The 19,463-nt window shown below is 70.9% G+C and overlaps 1 protein-coding gene across 1 annotated transcript in view; it reads right to left on the reverse strand.

Moving 5' to 3' along the window:
• Nucleotides 1-12,667, reverse strand: part of PLCH2 (phospholipase C eta 2) — a 59,224-nt gene extending 46,557 nt beyond the window's left edge. Inside the window, exons 1-2 of the mRNA XM_070077095.1 lie at nt 12,521-12,667; nt 11,406-11,669 (exon numbers count right to left, since the gene is read on the reverse strand). Of these exons, the coding sequence (XP_069933196.1) occupies nt 11,406-11,517 (112 nt within the window). The 5' untranslated portion in view covers nt 11,518-11,669; nt 12,521-12,667. The remainder of the gene's footprint in view (nt 1-11,405; nt 11,670-12,520) is intronic.
• Nucleotides 12,668-19,463: the final 6,796 nt, after the last annotated feature.

A 19,463-nucleotide genomic window follows, 5' to 3' on the forward strand; every position in this document is an offset into this window, starting at 1 on the left:
CGTGGGGTGAGACCACGTTCAAGCCGTGACGAGGAAGGGGCAGCTGTCCCACCGCAGAGGGCAGGGCCGGGGGCTTCCGGGACAGGCAGACACCCACCGCCTGCCAGGAGCTGCCTCCCCCCTCTCCTGCGGAATGTCCCGTGGTCCCAGGACGGGTGTGTGACGGCAGCACCAGTTCTTTCATGGCCCCACAGGGGACCCAGGGGCAGGCTGCCAGCCAGGCAGGGGTACGATGGTGACCTAGGGCTGGCCCCTAGGCCAGGGCGCCTGCAGTCTTAGGGCCTCAGGGCTCAGCCGGCCCCGGCAGGACCCCAGTGGGCTCCCAAGGACACACAGGGGGCGCTGTGGCCCAGGGCGGCTGAGCGTCACCTCAGGAGACCAGGGCGCGGGGGCCACGAGCAAGAATGTTCTGGTGGTGAAGGGGGGAGAGAGCCACTAGGGTGGGGGCCGTGGCCGCCCCCATCTGCCTCAAGGGCCACCAGGGAGTGGGGAGAGGCGGGGGAGGGGAGCCCCCAGTTTGCCTGGCACGTGCTGGCTCCAGGGGTGCCCACTTCCTCAAAGGAGGCAGCAGGTGCAGGTCCCAAAAGCACACTTAGCAAGGGGCACCCCAACCTCCCCCCACCGGCCCACAGACGGCCTGGGCTGGGCTGTCCCGACAGTGCCCCCTGCACCCTCACCTGCCGGTGCTGGGTGGGGCTGGCCCAGGTGGCAGGGAAGTGGCACCTGTATGCCAGGCAGAGGCTCCCCGTGGACCTCTGCAGCCCCACGTGCCCGTGCCCCATGCGCTGCAGAGCCAGGGGCCGCTCGCGCTGGGTCCCGGCCAGGGAAGTTCGCAGGGGGTGGTCCCAGATCCCTCACCCCGCACCTGCAGCCCGAGGACAGCACAGGACCCGTCCACCTGCCCGCGGCGCAATCCCACCCCCGCCCCCGCCCCGGCGCCCCCCTGCCCAAGCCCACCAGGACCCGGCCGCCCCCCAGGGCTGGACCCTAGAGGCAGCCCGGCCGCCCGCGGCCCGACCCGCGCCGGGGACAGCGGCGCCCCCGCGCGTCCAGCAGCCGCGGCCCGCGCGGCGCAGCGACCGGAGCGGCACCTACTGTGCTGCTGCTGCGGGGCGGCTCCCGCGTCCATTGTCTCCGCGGCGGCGGCGGCGGCGGCGGCGGCGGCCGGGCGCGGGCTCGGGCTCGGGCGGGCTGCGCGCGGCGGCTCGGGCGCGGGGGCTCTGCGCCCGCGGGGCGCCGTGCGAGGAGCGCGCTGTCACTCGTGCGCCCGCACCACACCCCTGCCCGCCCCGCGCGGGAGGGGCCGGGGACGCGGGCTCCGGGCGGGCGCGGAGCGGGGGCGCGGGGCGCGCAGCGGGGCCGGCCGCCCGCTCCGCGCCGCCGCAGCCAAAGTACTTTTTCCGCAAAGAGGCACCCGCGGCCTCCAGCTCCCCGTCCTCTGCGCGCCCGGAGCCGCGGGCCGGGAAGGGGGCGGGGCCGGGACCGCGGCCCCGCAGGGGCGCCGGGCGGGCATCACTCTGCACGCCCAGCCCCGACGCGCGGCGTTTGAGAGGGGCACCCAGGCCACCCCTTCCCCAGCTGAGACGCCAGGGGTGGGGTCTGCAGGCGGTGGGGGCGGGGCGACAGTGCCCCTCCGCTCAGCGCACTTCAGGGGGCAGCCTCTGGCCTGGGGGAGGGGCGCCTGGTGCTGCTGTCTTGGAAACAGGTCCCCCAGGCCTGGAGAGAGAGCCCGAATGGGCGCCGGGCAATGCAGGCGCTGGCCGCGGCCGATCCTGGGGGCCCCACCGCAGCCATAGCCAAGCGCCACTCCCTGGGGTGCCTTCCTGGGACCTCCCTGCCGGAGCCTGCGCCCCAGCTCCCAGCCCCTCCAAGCAGTGAAGGGTTTGGCTGACGACAGAGCATCTGGAGAGGCCTCGGCCCCCGGGCGGCCCTGGCCACGTGGGAGGCAGCCTCTGCAGCCAGCCCTCCTCACCCACCCGTGCCCGTGCAGAGACAGCCCCTGCTCACCCACCCCCTGCATGGCTTCCACAGCTGGAGCCCTGCAGCCTTCGCTGAGGCCAGCCCGAGCCCTGCCCGGTAGGGGAGCCCTCGGCACCTGTCTCTGCCCAGCAAGGGTCCCAGGGCTCTGCTCGGCATGGTCTGAGCTGGTTCAGGTTCCCGCCAGGCCCCCCGAGACAGGGGAGGGTGCACCCGGCGCGGGTCGGGGTGGGGCTCCCCAGTGAGCGTCCTCCATGAGCAACGCCGCCTCCGGCCGGACCCTGGCCACCCTCCCGCCCTGGCCTGGAGGCTGCAGAGGCGACGCCGGAGCCGGCTCGGGTCCCGGCGCCCCGCCAGCAGCCTCAGCCTCTGCCCCGGAGCCTCTGCGTGCCCAGGTACAGGCCGCCGGCCGCTGCCCCCGGCCACACAGAGGACGCTGGGCCAGGCCCAGCTGAGGGAGGCTGTGTGCTTCCCAGGCGACTCCCCGCTGCCCCCGCCCCGCCCCGCCCCTGCCCCCCGCCCCGCCCCGCCGTGGCCGTGAGCCAGGCATTCGCACCTCGGCCTCGACTCTGCGGCGATTCCGTCAGAGCCGCCCCCGGGGGAAATGCAGGCAGCTCCTGAGAGCCGGTGCCCCAGCTGCCAGGGGCCCACTGCCCAGGCCAGGGCCCCACGGGGAGGGAGTGGACACGCGTGCCCTGGACGGAGGGGGAACCACCTGATGAGCTGTGATGAGTGACGGCAGCCCCGCCCCCGGCACCCCCAGACCCTCCCAGGACTGACTGCACAGGCCGGGACGGGACCCCGTGTGGGAGCCGCCAGACGTCCTGAGGGCCCCCTGCCTGGCTGGGGGTGCACCCCGCACTCTGCCCGCCCTCCCCAGGCCCTCCAGGGACTTTGCTCAGTGACAGCCCTGAGCAGCCCCTTGGAGACCCCTAGGGCTGGGACAGGCGGGGTGGGGAAGCCCAGGCCCCTCCAATTCCTGGGCGACCGAGGGGGCAGCTCCCTCCCGCCCACCTTTCCCAGAGGCGCGGATCTCGGCTGGGGGCGGGGTGAGGGGTCTCTTCCGATGGGGGCAGAGAGGTCCGGTCCGGGCACAGCCACGTGGGGCCACTGTTGAGAAGCCCCGGGGGACGCGGCATGCAGCCAGAGCGGCGGGCACAGTCGCAGCCACGGGCGGCGGGATGGAACCTGGACTGGCTTCTGCAGGGAGCCAGGACCAAAATGCAAATCGAAAACCGCGAGCAAAATGAGGGGAATCTCCGCTCCCAGCCAAGGTTCCAAGAATCCCTGGAATGTGGGACAGGTGGCCGTGTGCCGTGTGCCGTGTGCCATGGGCCATGTGCCCTGAGCCCTGTGCCGTGTGCTATGTGCCGTGTGCCACGTGCCCTGGACCGTGTGCCGTGTGCCCTGTGCCTTGTGCCATGTGCCGTGGGCTGTGGGCCGTGTGCCATGTGCCCACACAGCCAGGTGCTGCTGCAGGCGGCTCCAGCAGCCAGGGTGATTAGCCTGCGTCCCCGGCCACCACCTGACCTGGTACCTGACCTGCCACCTGACCTGGCAGCCCCCCAGCCAGCCGTCCCCCCGTCCCCCCAGTGCCACTGCCTGGGCCTTGCCCTCAGCCACACTGGGCCTCCAGGCCAGCTCCACACCCTGCGCCATGCCACTAAGACACTGGTTACCTGGGGGCCCCACAGCCAGACCCCCACCCCTCACAGATACCCACTAGGCTTGGCTCTTCCCATCCCCTGTGTCCCCTCTCCCACCCGCTGGGGTTCCCAGTTGGCACCAAGACACCTCTTCCAGGAAGCCCTCCTGGGAAGGTCCCTGCCTTGGCCCCTGCAGTGTCACAGGACAGGAACCGTGAGGCCCCTGCAGCCTGGGAGCTGAGTGCCCACCACACCCCCAGGCCCAGCAGCCGGGCCCAGCTTCCTGTGACCCGCACGGGCCGCCCCTGCGCCCTGAGACACGTCCCTCGGGCGGCTGTGCCCGGCTCTGGGCAGGACAGGTGGCCCGGAGACCTCCCCACGGCCGAGGTCAGCACGGAGAGCTGCTGGGGGCGGGGGGGCAGGGGGGGCACAGCACGGCCCGCACAGGCGCACACGCACGCCAGATCGATCGGTCTGATTGGGCAAATGTGCAGCTCCCAACCAGCCAAATTTAGAACGCGTGTGCTTCGTTCCCAGCAGCATCTGCCGTTCAGACGTCCCGTTCCCAGCCGGAACTCAAGGCGGCGCGCAGAACGGGCGCTCGGCACCCCCACACGGGTGGGCGGTAGCCTGGGACACAGGGGCAGGGCAGGGCCGACCCCCGGCCCCAGCACCCCCAGACGCTGGGCCACGCAGAGCCGGTGCTGAGCAGGGGGTGGGGACACACGGGCGGGCGAGGGTGACGCTAACAGACACCACCGGCCGGCAGCCACTCTCCCTGGGCCCCCAGGAGTCCCTGGCTCAGGCACGAGTGACATTGCCATGCAAGTCCTGAGGACAAGGAGCCTGTGAGCTGGGTCAAGGCCACGTGACCCTGGGCCATCCCCATGGCTGCAGCCTCTGCTCCCCACCAGCCAGGACCCCAAGGCGGGGTCAGCCCCCAGCGCCCCTGGGAAAACATGGTGGGCCCGGCACCCCAGAGGCCTGACAGGAGATGCCGCGGACCCAAGCTGCAGGCCGCGTGGGCGGGGCGCCCGGGGCCGGGCAGGTGCTGCTCCAGGCCACGTGGCCGGGGTCACAGTCATGGAGACGCTGTGTGCTCCAGGCCCCCAGCCCCCCTGGGCCATGGGACACCAGGGCCCAGCGCTGCCTTCTGGGGGCAGCCGAGGGGAGGGCACCGAGCGGGGGCCCCTGGTGGAGAGCCCCGTCCCAGGGCCTCTGGCTGACCTGAAGCCCCACTGAGCCGCTTCCAGAGGGCGCCAGTGAGCAGGCCCCGCCCAGCCCCCACGCTGGGCCCCGCCCCTCTTCCCACCTCCAGAGCCCCAGGCCTACGGCGCACACTTCCGCTAGCAGGCTGGCGTGGCCGCGACCCCGGCGGTGCCATCTGCCAGGCTGACGCGCACTCCTCACGCCTTCCCACAGCCACTGGCGAGCGCTCCCCGGGCGTCCCCGGGGCTCCCGCTCAGTGGCCAGTGACCCTGCCTGAGGGGGAGGGCCTGAGGCCCGGGGGAGGGGTCTGGCTGGCTGGGAGGGTGTGTGTGTGCGCAGGTGTGTGTCCACACGCATGCTGTGTGTGACGTGGGTTACTGTGTACAGACGTGTGCACACCTGCACACATGTACCGATGCACACATGTGTGCACTACGCGTGTTTACAGTGGACACGTGTCAGTGCGCATGCGTGCAGCGTGCCCGCGCTGTGCTTCTGTGTGTGCACATGCGTGTTTGCACGGATGTGTGCGTCCATGGTGTGCGTGCTGGGGCGGGGCAGATGGGAGGCAGGCTGTGAGGAAGGCCGACCGAGCGTGGTTCAGCGGGGGCAGGGCTGGGCAGGGGGAGGGCAGGGCACCTGCCCCAGGAGGCCGGGCGTCGCGGGTGGAGCGCCGTGGGCAGCACTCGGCTCGAGGAGGGGGTGCAGGGAGGCCTGGGGGAGCCCAGGCGGGGCTCAGCAAGAACTTGGGATCCGGGCAGAGCAGACCGGCCGCCCCCAACGTGTCCCTCAGCTTGGGCACGGTGGGCGGGGCTGACCCCAGGGCTGAGGGGGATGCAAGTCCCTGAAACAGAGATCAGAGGGGGCTGCAGCCCCCCACGGCCCCAGCCCCTGCCCGAGGGCAGCCCTGGCCGTCAGGCAGATCTGCACCCGCGCCGGGCTCCCCGCCTACGGCCGGCCCAGCTGCCTCCACGCCAGCATTGCACCCGGCACCGACCGTGCCTCTGGCCCAGCGTGCACGGAGCGCCGACTGCGTACCAGGCCCCCACCCCTGCCCCTCGCTCGGACACTACCTGGACAGCCACGCTGCCCGCACCCCCGCCCTCTGCTGACCCCCACGCGCCCTGCTCTTTCACAGGCCTGAAGAGAGGCGGCCCCGGAGGCGGCCCATGGTCCCTCGGCCACCATTCTAGGGTGTGCGATGGCAGGCAGACAGGAGGGACCCCCCTCGGGCCATGCCGCCCACCCAGGGCTGACTGCCCCAGGAGCAGGGCCGGGAGGGGGCAAGAGGGGCCGACACTCTTCCCTGCAGGTGGGAAACAGACTCAGACCCCAAGTCCCAGACAGCAAGAGACCCTGGCCAGGCAGGGCGGTGTCCCTCGGCTGAGCCCACCCAGGGCAGGGCCCACGCGGGGGAGCAGGCTCCGGACCCCAGCCCCTAACGGCCTCGCCTCTGCCCAGGGCCCAAGGGACTCTGCAGCCTCCCCACCCTTGGGGTCCCAGCCAGGGCCAGGGGCGCCGTGGACCCCAGGGGCAGCACCTTGCTCTGCTGCCACCACGGTCCTGCCCGGGGGCTGCTGCCGGCAGCCCTGGAGCCCCCTTCCCAGCTGCCCCCACAGACATCCTGCCGCGCTCGACCCCAGGGAAGCCCCAGACAGCCCCGCCGAGCTCGAGATTGGGGAGTGTGGCCCGGGGGAGCCTGGGGTGCAGGGCCTCAGGACCCTGCTCCCCCTCAGGAAGACCCCAAGACCAGGTTTCCTCCCCACACCCACACTGCACATGACCAGTATGGACGACCTGCGGCTCTGCGGGCTCAGCCTTCCCAGGTCAGCCCCGCCTCCAGGCCAGCCCCGCCTCTAGGACAGCCCCGCCTCCAGGTAAGCCCCGCCTCCAGGCCAGCCCCGCCTCTGGGCCAGCCCCACCTACAGGCCAGCCCCACCTATAGGAGAGCCCCGCCTCCAGGTCAGCCCCGCCTCCCAGCCAGTCCCGCCTCCCAGCCAGCCCCGCCCCCAGGTCAGCCCCGCCTCCAAGACAGCCCCACCTACAGGCCAGCCCCACCTATAGGAGAGCCCCGCCTCCAGGACAGCCCCGCCTCCAGGACAGCCCCGTCTCCAGGAGAACCCCAACTCCAGGAGAACCCCACCTCCAGGAGAACCCCGCCTCCATGCCAGCCCCACCTACAGGTCAGCCCCGCCTCCCAGCCAGCCCCGCCTCCCGGCCAGCCCCGCCCCCAGGTCAGCCCCGCCTCCAGGCCAGCCCCACCTCCAGGAGAACCCCGCCTCCAGGACAGCCCCACCTACAGGACAGCCCCACCTATGGGACAGCCCCGCCTACAGGACAGCCCCACCTCCAGGTCAGCCCCTCCTCCATGCCAGCCCCGCCTCCAGGTCAGCCCCGCCTACAGCCCAGCCCCGCCCCCAGGACAGCCCCGCCCCCAGGACAGCCCCGCCTCCAGGCCAGCCCCACCTCCAGGCCAGCCCCCCTCCAGGCCAGCCCCACCTACAGGTCAGCCCCACCTCCAGGTCAGCTCCGCCTCCAGGCCTGCCCCACCTCCAGGACAGCCCCCCTCCAGGCCAGCCCCACCTCCAGGTCAGCCCCGCCTCCAGGTCAGCCCCTCCTCCAGGTCAGCCCCAGCTCTGGGCCAGCCCCACCTCTGGGCCAGCCCCGCCTACAGCCCCGCCCAGGCTGTCCCTCTCCCTGATGCTGCACCCAGCGTCCAGCCCCTTCCCAGCAAGCCCGGGGTTGCCTGCTTCCCTGGGGATGGGTCTGGGGTCAGTCGCCACACCCCGAATGTCGGCACAGCCAAGTCTGCCATGCACTGAGGCTCAGAGGCCGCTGGCTTCCCGGAGTCAGTCTCCCTGCAGAACAGGCTCTGGACCACAGGCGACACGGCCTCCAAGAATAAAGACCCTCAGGGCCGGCGCTGTGGCGCAGCGGGTAGAGCCACCACCTACTGTACCAGCATCCCATATGGGCACCAGTTCGAGACCCGGCTGCCCCACTTCCAATCCAGCTCTCTGCTGTGGCCTGGGACAGCAGTGGAAGATGGCCCGAGTCCCTGGGCCCCTGCACCCACGTGGGAGACCTGGAAGAAGCTCCTGGCTCCTGGCTTCGGATCGGCGCAGCTCTGGCTGGCCGTTGCGACCAACTGGGGAGTGAACCAGCGGATGGAAGACTCTCTCTCTCTCTCTCTCTCTCTCTCTCTCTCTCTCTGTAACTCTGACTTTCAAAGTAAATAAATGAATCTTTTAAAAAAAGAAATAAAGACCCTCGCCCGCGCCCCACAGCCACAGTCTCGTTGCCAGTGGGCCAGGGCAGGCTGGCCGAGGCTGCCCGTAGGAACCACGTCCAGAACAAGGGTCGGCGTGGGGGGGGGGGTGACACCATTTTGGCTGCTCAGATGCATGAGGGCAGCCGGTCTGTGCCCAGAGCCCCCACCCAGGGCAGGGGCGGTGTCCAGGGAGAGAAGGGGCCGTGTGCAAGGAGCGGGGGCCGGGTCCCACCACAGATGGCGCTGAGCCCGAGAGAGCTGCACCCTCTCTCCAGGCGCGGAGCCTCAGCAGGGAGCTGCAAAGCCCCCGCCCGCCCTCCCTGCGTGCTCACCCGAGGGGAGGCCCGCGGCCGGCAGAGGGGCGCAGGGCGGCGCGGTCTCCCTCGCCACGTTACTTATAACCGCGGCTCCCGCTTCCAGGCGCCCGGCGGTGACCCCGCTGCCGCCTCCTGGGGAAGGCAGGCTCACAGGGAACCCAGATTCAGGAGCCCGGCCGAGCCCCCAGTCCCGGGGCCGTGGCGGGAGGGGCCACCAGGGCCGCAGCCCACCTCCCCGACCCCCTCAGCTCTTCTGTGTTTTTCCAGAGATTCTCCTCCCAGCCGGTCTTGCCTTCATCATCAACCACAAGAGGCCGGCACGGCACCGGTGGGCGGACTCCAGGACAGCACAGATCTGAGCGCGCTTTGAAGTGGAGGAAGCCCCCGGGGGCCCGCGTGTCTCTCCACCCTGCCACGGCTGCTCCAGCCACGGCTGCTCCAGCCACCGCTCAGTGAGCACAGACAGATGCACACGCAGCTCGGGGAGCGGAGGGACACAGGCTCCCTCCCCAGCCACGTCCACAGGGTGCAGGGGGACCCACCATGTCCACAGGGGTACAGGGGGACCTGACATGGCCACAGGGCGCAGGGGGACCCACCACATCCACAGGGGTGCAGGGGGACCCGCCATGTCCACAGGGGTGCAGGGGGACCCACCATGTCCACAGGGCGCAGGGGGACCTGACACATCTACAGGGGTGCGGGGGGACCCACCATGTCCACAGGGGTGCAGGGGGACCCACCATGTCCACAGGGGTGCAGGGGGACACGCCACGTCCACAGGGGTGCAGGGGGACCCGCCATGTCCACAGGAGTGCAGGGGGACCCGCCACGTCCACAGGGCGCAGGGGGACCTGACACATCTACAGGGGTGCGGGGGGACCTGCTACGTCCACAGGGGTGCAGTGGGGACCTGACATGTCCACAGGGCGCAGGGGGACCCACCACATCCACAGGGGTGCAGGGGGACCCGCCACGTCCACAGTGGTGCAGGGGGACCCGCCACGTCCAGAGGCCAGCAGCCCTAGGGGCACACGCACCCTCAGCCACTTGGGCCCAACAACGGCCTCTCAGCCCTCACCCAGGGCCCCCCACCAGGGCCCAACAGAGCAGAGGCCCAGCCGCTCACGGGGAGCGAGAGCCGAGCAGAGAGCCCCTGGGACCCTGGGAGGGGAGGGGCAGAGTGGGAGCCTTGCAGGCCCCTTGCTCCAGGCGGGACGGCCCAAGCGAGGCGCCCACCTCCGAGCTCTGGGACCCTGGCCACCGCAGGCTTCCTGCCAGTGGGGGCACAGCCCAGCCTCAGGGAGGGGGAGCAGGGCCAGCTCCCCGGGTCCTCCTACCCGAACCCCAGCAGGCACTGGGAGGAACAAGGAAGCGGCCACCGCAGCCCCTCCCGCCTCTCTCCAGGGCACTGGGTGAGCCCAGAGACCCCCCGGGGATGCCTCCGTGTCTGCCGAGCCCTTCACCCCCGGCACCCGTGCCCTGGTGGTTCCGAGAGGAGGCTGCCCCCAAGCCTGGGTTAGTGCACAGTCAGGGCCAGGGAGGGTCCCAGCTCCCCTGCAGAGCCCCCCAAGGTCCGGGGCTCAAGACTTGGGTGCCGGAGCCGCACCCCAAAGCTGCAAGCCCCTGGCTGGGACCACGAGCCCGGGAGCCCCCACCCTTCTCCTGGGGAATTGGATTCAGTTGATCTAAACGAAACCTGGTTACCATGGATACAGGAGAACTGGGTAAGACGAACCACGGGGCGGGGGGCTGTCAGCCACGAGTTGCCAATGGAGGACACCCCAACGCCCTCCTGTCCCCCACTGCCCACCAGCCCCGTCCCCGGCCGGGGGGCTCAGGCCTCCCCCAAGCAGCTCAGCAGAGCTGCCCCAGGGCCGAGGGTCTCAGGCAGGAAGGTGGGACTCCCGGGCCAGGCCCGCGCCCCGGCGTCACAGAGCCCACGCTCACTGCTGGTCTGGGGCCTGAGGCCTGGCCCCTGGTGGGCGCAGAGCCTGGGAGCTGGAATGGACGGGGCACAGGGCGGGTGCTGGGCATGTGTGGCTGGGCTCCGTGCTTGGTTCCCGAGCCGAGACCCAGAAGCCCAGCTGGTGAGAACAGACCCCAAGCCCACCCACCTGGGTGCCTGGCCGACACCCCGCCACACACACACACGCACACACACACACACGCACGCACAGTCCTGAGCCGCGTCGGCCAGGATGGGTGTCAGCTCAGCAGGACGTCAGTGTGAACCAGGCGGCAGCTGTGCTGCCGCGGGCCGTCCCCTCGCTCCCAGCAGGAAACCCCCTGCTCAATGCGGCTGCCAGAGAGCATTCCGGAAAGACTCCAGGGCCAGACCAGGTGCCCCCACCCCTGCCTCAGCCCAGCACCCAGCGCAGACCTCCCAGACCTCCCAGGGCGTGGACACAGGGGCGGCCAGCGGCAGGAGGGGCGGAGCAGTTGCCCTCCCCGGTGGCCCAGCTCCATCCCTGCACCCAGGGACCCCCAGGTCACCCCCGCCCCGCCCCCAGCCTCCCCTCCCCCTGGGGTCTGTTCCAGACAGAGCTTGCAGGGGCCGGCGCAGCTGAGCACTCTCTCCACCCGCCGGCGGGACCTGTCCGGGCACATCTGCAGAACATGGGATTAGCAAGCCAGACCCGCCTCTGCGGGCACAGGGCTGCAGTCTGTGCACACGCACACACTTGCACACGCACACGCAGCAGCCCCAGGCAGCCCTGCCAGACACGGAGCGGATCAGCCCTGCTCCCTGAGGACCCCCAAGGGGAGCCCGCCCTCCTGACCGTGCCCAGGCACCAGGCTCATCCGAGACCCCACGGCACCCAGAACACGGGGAGCCGTCCCCCGGGCCATGCAGGCACAGGTGTGGTCAGGCCCCGGCCACGGCAGAGGGAGCCTCGGAGAGGCCCCAGGGGCATCCCAGGGCCCCCGGGGACACAAGCACTCCAGCTCAGCACCCGGGGACCAGGCCCGGGCCTCACTCACCCACAGGCAGGACGTTGGCGCTCAGGAAGAACTGGCCACGTTCCAGATCCGGCCCTGGGTCCTGGGGTCGGGCAGCAGGGCCAGGAAGGGGGCCAGCCTGTGGGGGGGCCATCCTGGAGCCGGCGAGGGCTGGAGGAGGGGGCTGCGGGCCCGCGTCAGCAGCAGGGGCCGGCCCTCCGGGGTGGGGTGGGGGCTGCTCTGAGGCTCCTCGGCCCCCAGCGACCCTGGCCGACGTGGAATCTGGGCCTGCCACTCATCGCACGCCTGGAGGGAGGAGAAGGGGCAGCGGGGTTGGTGGGCCGTCAGGGCAGCCACGCGGGGCTGGGACGCGGCTGTGCCCTGGCGACCCCTGCTGGAGGGCGGCGGGGTTGCAGCCCAGCTCCAGGAGGCCCCACTAACGCCGGGGCGGACGGGGCCGGCAGGGAGGCCAGAGGTGGGAGGGCGCCCCAGCGTCCTCCCCAGGGACAACACTCCGAGAGGCTCAGACGTGCAGCGGCCGCCAGCCGCACGGGGGCCCGCTCTGCTGCCACAGCCTTGCCTGCTCGCAGGCGCCCTCTGCCCTCACCCCGGCCCTCCCAGCTCCCACTCAGCCCGGCCCCTGTGCATGGCCACCCCTGTGGTCTCCTGGGCAACCACATGCCGGCTTCAGCCTTGCTTCCCAACTCCGCGACTCCTTCCAGAGCCTTCCTGGCCCCCTTGTCCTCAAAGCCCACCTCTCCCTGGTGCTCCCCTGCCCAGGGCCCACAGAGCCACGGACAGAGGCCACAGGAGGCCTTGGCCACTGGGCCCTGGAGCCGTACGACTTGCCCAGGCCTGGCCCTCGGAGACACTGGGACACCGGGGCCTCCCAGACACGGGGCACGGCCAGGGCTGGCAAGGCCTCGTCTCCAGCAGCAGCCCCCTCCTCCACGGGCCCCAGCCCCTGCCTCACTCCCCTCCTCGCGCCAAAGCTCTGGGGCCCCCTTCACCCCAGGGACTCCCCAGGACCCCCAGCCCAGCCCACTCCCAGCCCTCCACAATGCCCCACAATGGGCAGCAGGTCTGGCACGGGGGCTCGCGGGGTCCCGGGCCTCAGAGCCCCCCAGGCACAGCAGGCCCTCCTGGCCCCACCTCACCTGCACCGCTCCAGGCTCCCGCAGGTAGGGGTCTCCCGAGAGCTGCCCTGCGGCCGCCCGGCTGGCTACCACCCGGCTCCTGAGCAGTCGGGGCAGCTTCCTGCCAGGGCGGGAGCCACGCCCCAACACGTGGGCGGAGCGCGGGCCGCTCGGGGCTCCGGCTGGGCTGGCACCGTCAAGCCTAATTAGGCAACGGCACCACACCGGCTGCCACAAGCCAAGACGAAGCCACCGACGGCCGGCCATGAGGTCAGCGGTTGGCACAGGGCCCGCCGCCTCGCACCGCCAGGCTGGCTCAAGTCCCGTCCGGCACAGCCCCGGCACCCCTCTCCTGTCTGCCCTGCCCCACTAGCCCCGCTGCAGGCCACGCCCGAGCCCTGGGGCTGGCGGGAGCCGCATCTGTGGCCATGTGGGGAGGGGCTGCGGACCGAGGAGCCCCCACTCCGGCCACAGGGTGTTGGGGCTGTGGGGGTTTGGCTGCCACTCCCAGCGATCGCCGGTGCAGTCATGGCGCACGGGCCCACTACTTGTCCCTGTGGCCGGTGATCAGGAAGTCGGGGCACCCCCAGGCAGACGGGAGGACCCTCCCCACACGGGGACGGGCCCTCACAGCCCCCGCCCTCAGAGCCGCCCACCCCCACCCCCCAGGGGGCTCACGGCTGCTTCCGCTTCCCACACCGGCCGCACCCCCTCCCGTGTGTCCCACACGGCAGCCGCTGGTGCTTCGAGTGCCGGGGCCCATCACAAGCCCCGGCTTGCCCCGTGCCACGCCCCCTCCCCGCCTCCCACCACCTGTGTCAGCGCCCAGGAAGTGGGGGCCACCACGCCCCCCGCTGGCATCAGTGGCTGGGGTGGGGGCCCTGACCTCTCGGCCCCAGGACCCACTGGGCCCCCACACCACAGACGAATCCCAGCTCTGAGGGAAGAGACAGGCCTGCACACACGGAGACCCCTGGGCCCCAGCCCTGCCCCCGACACTGTGCTGAGCCCGGCCCTTTGAGGTCCCAAGCAGTGCCCAGAATGCCACAGGACCCCCGCCCGCCCCAGCCCCTCACTGCCCACGGCCCACCCCCGCCCTCACGTGTGTGCTGTGCAGGCTGGGGGTGGGCCCCCAGGAACAGACTCACAGCCGAGAAGTCCGGGTGTTGGGGGGTGCAGCTCAGGCCCCCGTGGAGGGCCTGGGGCCACCGCCTGCCTGGAGCCTCCCCTCCAGCCCAAGGCCCCTCGGGGGGCCCTGCTGCTCACCCCCACCCGGCAGCAGCCGGTCACTCAGCCACCACGTGGCCAAGCCAGCCAGAGCCCAGGAGCCGACCTGACTGCCAGGCCCACCGGCTCCACAGGCCTGGAGAACTCGGCAGCCTGACCCTGCGACCCCGGCGGGAAGCCCACGGCCAGGCCCCTGGATCCTCAGGCCGGTGGTACCCCAGGCCCCAGGGGCGCTGCGGCCGTGGGGGTGACCGGGCGACCTGGGGCGAGGGAGGGTGCGTGTCAGGGCAAAGGACCCCCCGGGCAAGCCGGGCCCAGCACGTGTGGGCAGCCCGACCCCGGCAGGCTCCCAGCGGCCGGGGGGGATCAGAGCGGGGCTCCCCCCGGGCCGCCGGGTGGACGCTTCGTCGTCAGGAGGGCAGATGAAGGCCATGCCGTGCAGCACCACTGGAAACAGAGGCAGGGGCTGCCCTGGGCGACCCTAGGGAACCCACCGACCGGGGCCCACCAGGCGCTGCGGGAGCAGTGGAGACCACCGACCCCAGAAGCGGGGTCTCCCGGGCTCAGGTCGGGGTCCACAGCGGGGGGCAGGGTCGCCCGTGCTCAGCAGGGGGTCTGTGGTGTTCACTGGCAGACATTTCCCTGGGAGTGAGTGAAGGGCTGACCACAGAGCCGACAAGGAGGCCACGTGGCCTGGTGCGTGGTCTGATGCGTGGTTTGGTGCGTGGCCTTGTGTGTGGTCTGGTGCGTGGCCTGGTGTGTGGCCTGGCATGTGGTCTGGTGCGTGGACTGGTGCGTGGCCTGGTGCGTAGTCTGGCGTGTGGCCTGGTGCATGGCCTGGCGTGTGGCCTGGTGCATGGACTGGTGCATGGCCTGGTGTGTGGCCTGGCGCGTGGCCTGGTCGTGGCCGGGCACATGGCCTGGTGTGTGGCCTGGTGTGTGGCCTGGTCGTGGCCTGGTGCATGGCCTGGTGTGTGGTCTGGTGCCAGCCGTGAACCGTGTCCAGGCGGAGGTGGGCACCGCAGGGATCCTGGGTGCAGCCCTGGGCCTGCCGGCGGCCAGACACCTAACGGCCGTTCTCAGGAGGTCTGGGGCAAGCTTGGTGTGACCTTAAGATGACATCATGCAGGACACGTGCCTGCCTCCCAGGTGACCGAAGCCTGCACAGATGACGGGACAGACCAAACGGGTGGCCACGACCGCCTCCAGACCCCGCCACGACCCCCGCAGGAGCGGCCCGGCAGCCCGGGAGCAGCGGCCGAGAAGAAGGTCCCGGACGATCTGGGTGCCGTGGACCTGCGGGGCCGGCGTCTCTGCTCCCCAGCCGGAACCGCCAGAGGCAGACGGGGCGCGCGGCGCAGGCGGAACCCAACTGTGGTCTCTGGGCTGCGGGAGCAGAGTTGCGCTCCTCTCGCGAACGTGCTGGTGTCCGTGCGGGGGCGGGGTGGGCTGCCGCGAGCCCCGTGGGCACCCCGGCTGCTCCGCTCTGCCAGGTCCCGCGGTGGCCTGGGAGGCAGCAGTGCCGGCCCGAGTGCCTGGGCCTTGGCAGCCACACGGGAGAGCCGGATGGAGCCCGGCCACCTGGGGAGTGAGGGGAAGATGGAAGATTCTGCTCCCCCGTTCTCCCCCGCCCCGTCACTCTGCCTTTCAAATAACTAAATCATCTTCACGGGCAGCCAGCTTGTCATCACTCTGAACACGACTATAAATATACGTGCGGGAACTTCAAAAAGATCATGGAAAAGGGAACTGAAAGACAGGTTTATTTTAGTGCAACAGCCCAAATCCACGCACAGGTTTTCAGGACGCAGTCCGCACGGGCTTTTCGTCGGTTTGCTTACTCATTTGAGAGCACACCCACCCCAGCTCACGCCCCAGTGCCCCCAGCAGCCGGGCGGCACCAGGGTGAAGCCGGGAGCCAGGAAGGAATCCAGCCCCACACGGGCGTCAGGGACCCGGCGAGCCAGGTGCCGGGGCTCAGCCCTGACCCCGCCTTGACAGCAGCGGGAAGCTGGAACCAGAGCACAGCCCGGACCCGAACCCAGACAGGCCGTGCCCGGGGCTCAGACCCCCGCTCCCTCGGTCCGGTCTTCCACCCTGGGGCCTCGACCTCTGGGCTGCCCAGAATCTAAGGCACCAGGGACAAAATGGGACGGACACAAGATGGCAGCCGGGTGCCCAGCTGGGGGTCCCCACGCCGCGCCAGCTCACCGCCTCCTCTGACTGCCGCGTCTGGGGACAGAGGCACCTGGCCGTCCCAGGCAGGGGCCCCCGACGGCCCGCTGCACACCAGCCGCAGCCCCCCCCCCGGCCCCAGCCTTGTCCCCACCGCGACGTGAGGCAGGGTCTGCGGCAGGGACCCCAAGAGGCTCAGGCCGCCCCTCCTCCTCCCTCCCCAAGGCCTCCCAAAGGTGCTGGCGGCCGCTCCAGGGGGGCCTCACCGACACCCAGGCTCCGTCCTGCCCTGTCTGCAGCCACTCGGCTGCTGGACACCAGGCCCAGAGGGGCACCGGGACCCTCCCTGTGCTGACGGGAGGGGTGGGATTTCTGTCCTCATCTGCTCGTTCCAGGCGACGAAGCCCCTCCTGACACCGGGGAGCCTGTGGGGGGCCGCCAGAGCCCCCCGGCTCCGAGAAGCAAACAGTCCTCACCCTCCAGGAAGCCCTCCGGGATCTGCTCTCCCCTACCCCTCCTTTCCCCACACGCGGTCCTGCTGCCCACCGTCTGCCCCTACCCCTGCACCGCCTGTGCCCACCCTGCCAGCACCAATTCCAGCGCAGGCCCAGCCCCAACTCCGGCTCTGCCTCCCCCGGCCCCTCCAGGGCCAGCCAGGGGGGCGCGGGGCCAGCGGGGGTGGGGCCAGCAGGCAGAGCAGAGGAACCTCTTCTCCAGGTTTGTGACTGGCACTGCCAAGGGGCACCTGAGGGCCGCCCCTAACGTCCTGTCCTTGGGGCTAGATCAGGGGGGTCCCTTCCTCAGCCCCACCCTGGGATGTGTCCAGCACCCACACCTCCCTGGGCTGCCCACACGCCCAGCCCCTGGGTGGGTGGCAGCAGGGGCGGCGTGCAGACCCCAGGGCCCTGGAGCCTGGGGAGTGGGGGTGGGGCTGGGACACTGGGAAATGAGCCCCTCCCTGCGTGGCTGCCGTGTGCCAGGCACCATCTCGGGCACAGGACACCGCAGGCAGCAAACAGGAAGTCCCTGCGCGGAAGGCTGGGTGCAGAGACCAGCTAGCCAGCCAGCTAACCACCCACCCACCCAACTAACCAACCAGCTAACTAAACAACCACTTAACCAGATGACCAAACCAGCTAACCAACCACCCAACTAACCAATCAGTTTACCAACCAACCACTTAACCAACCAGCTAACTAAATAACCACCTAACAAGCTAACCAACCACCAAGCTAACTAACCAGTTAACCAATCACCCACCCCACTAACCGACCAACTAACCAGCTGGTGCAGGCTGGTGGTGAAACAGAACGGAACGGGGAACAGGACATTGCCTCGCCCCTCCCGGCCTGGCTATGCGGCCGGGGTCAGGTGGTGACCGGAGCAAGGGCGTGGAGAGGAGGCGGGCACAGCCAAGACGCTCGCAGACAGCCTTGTGCACGCGTGTGCGCGTGCATGTATCATGCATGTGTACGTGTGTGGGTGAGTGTGCATGTGTGTGGCATGTAGTGTGTGAGCGTGGCCTCTGTGTGTGGCATGTATGTGCACATGTGTGTGTAGGTGGCGTGCATGTGTGTGCACGTGGGGAAGCTCCCTGCAAAGGACAGAGGGAGGCGTCCAAGCGGAGGCCACGCAGCTCCCATGCGGGTCCCTGGGAGAAGAGGGAGTGGCGCTTCCTCTGCAGACCGCGGGGGCCCCGGCGCCTCCCACACCCACGGGGGCCAGGGCGCCTCCCGCACCCACGGGGGCCAGGGCGCCTCCCGCACCCACATGGGCCAGGCGCCTCCCGCACCCACGGGGGCCAGGCGCCTCCCGCACCCACGGGGGCCCCAGTGCCTCCCGCACCCACGGGGGCCCCGGCGCCTCCGCACCCACTGGGGCCCCAGTGCCTCCCGCACCCACATGGGCCAGGGCGCCTCCTGCACCCACGTGGGCCCCGGTGCCTCCCGCACCCACGGGGGCCAGGGCGCCTCCCGCACCCACGGGGGCCAGGCGCCTCCCGCACCCACATGGGCCCCAGTGCCTCCCGCACCCACGGGGGCCAGGGCGCCTCCCGCACCCACGGGGGCCCCGGTGCCTCCCGCACCCACGGGGGCCAGGGCGCCTCCCGCACCCACGGGGGCCAGGCGCCTCCCGCACCCACATGGGCCAGGGCGCCTCCCGCACCCACGTGGGCCCCGGTGCCTCCCGCACCCACATGGGCCAGGGTGCCTCCTGCACCCACGGGGGCCCCGGCGCCTCCCGCACCCACGGGGGCCAGGGCACCTCCCGCACCCACGTGGGCCCCAGTGCCTCCCGCACCCACATGGGCCCCGGTGCCTCCCACACCCACGGGGGCCAGGGCGCCTCCCACACCCACGGGGGCCAGGGCACCAGTCCCGGCCGCCGCTTCAGCCCCCACGCCCTGCTGATGCACCTGGACAAGCAGCGGAAGACGACCAGGTGCTCGGGCCCCGGCACCCGGGACCAGGGTGCAGCTCGTGGCCTCAGCCTGGCCGGGCCCTGGCCCTTGAGGCCATCTGGGGACTGAACCAGCGGATGGCAGCTCGCTCTCTCCCATTCACCCTGCCTTCCAAATACATAAATAAATTTTTAAAAAATTACAGCGATTGCTGGCTGCAGCCCGGGCGGGGCAGCCTCTCCGCCAGAAGCCTGCACCACGCACCGGGCATCCACACGGCTCAGCAGAGGCCCCGCCCCCGCAGACCCTGGGACCCCACAAGCCCCTGCCCCCGCGCGCAGGGCCCCGCCGCCGGCCGACTCCGGATCTGCCTGCACCCACGGCCCTCGGAGACGCGGCAGGGGCCCCGCCCTCCTCCCCCACCTTTGCACTGAGGGTGTTCGGTCTCGCCAGGTTCGCGCCCGCTAACCGGCTAGGGAGCAGATGGGCCGACAGCGCCACCTGCTGGCCGTCCGGGGGTCTGACCGTGCCCCTCCTCGGGTCATCCGTAGGGCGCCTGAGACCCCCGACACTTCGTCCCCTCGTCCCCTGCGGAGGGCACCTGTGAACCCCAAAGCTGAAGCACCCACAGCAACGGCTAGGTCCCCTGAGTTCTCTTTTTAAACATTTATTTGAAAGAGAAACCGAGGCCAGCGCCGCAGCTCACTAGGCTAATCCTCCTCCTGTGGCGCCGGCACCCCCCCAGGTTCTAGTCCCGGTCAGGACACCAGATTCAGGGAGGGCAGTGGAGGATGCCCAAGTGCTTGGGCCCTGCACCCCACGGGAGACCAGGAGAAGCACCTGGCTCCTGCCATCGGATCAGCGCGGTGCGCCGGCCATTGGAGGGTGAACCAACGGCAAAGGAAGACCTTTCTCTCTGTCTCTCTCTCTCACTGTCAGAAAGAAAGAAGGAAAGAGAGAGAGAGAGAGAGAAGGAAGAAGGAACGAACGAAGGAAAGAGAAACCGAGACAGTGGGGAGGGAGAGACCTAACCCGGCTGGCTCACTTCCCAGATGGATGCAACAGCCAGGGCCGGGCCAGGCCGAAACCGGGGGGCGGGCGCTCCATCCGGGTCCCCGAGCACTTGGCCACCTCCACGGCTCCCCAGGCCAGCAGCCGGGG

Source organism: Oryctolagus cuniculus, chromosome 7, assembly GCF_964237555.1.
Source record: "Oryctolagus cuniculus chromosome 7, mOryCun1.1, whole genome shotgun sequence".
Lineage (NCBI taxonomy): Eukaryota > Metazoa > Chordata > Mammalia > Lagomorpha > Leporidae > Oryctolagus > Oryctolagus cuniculus.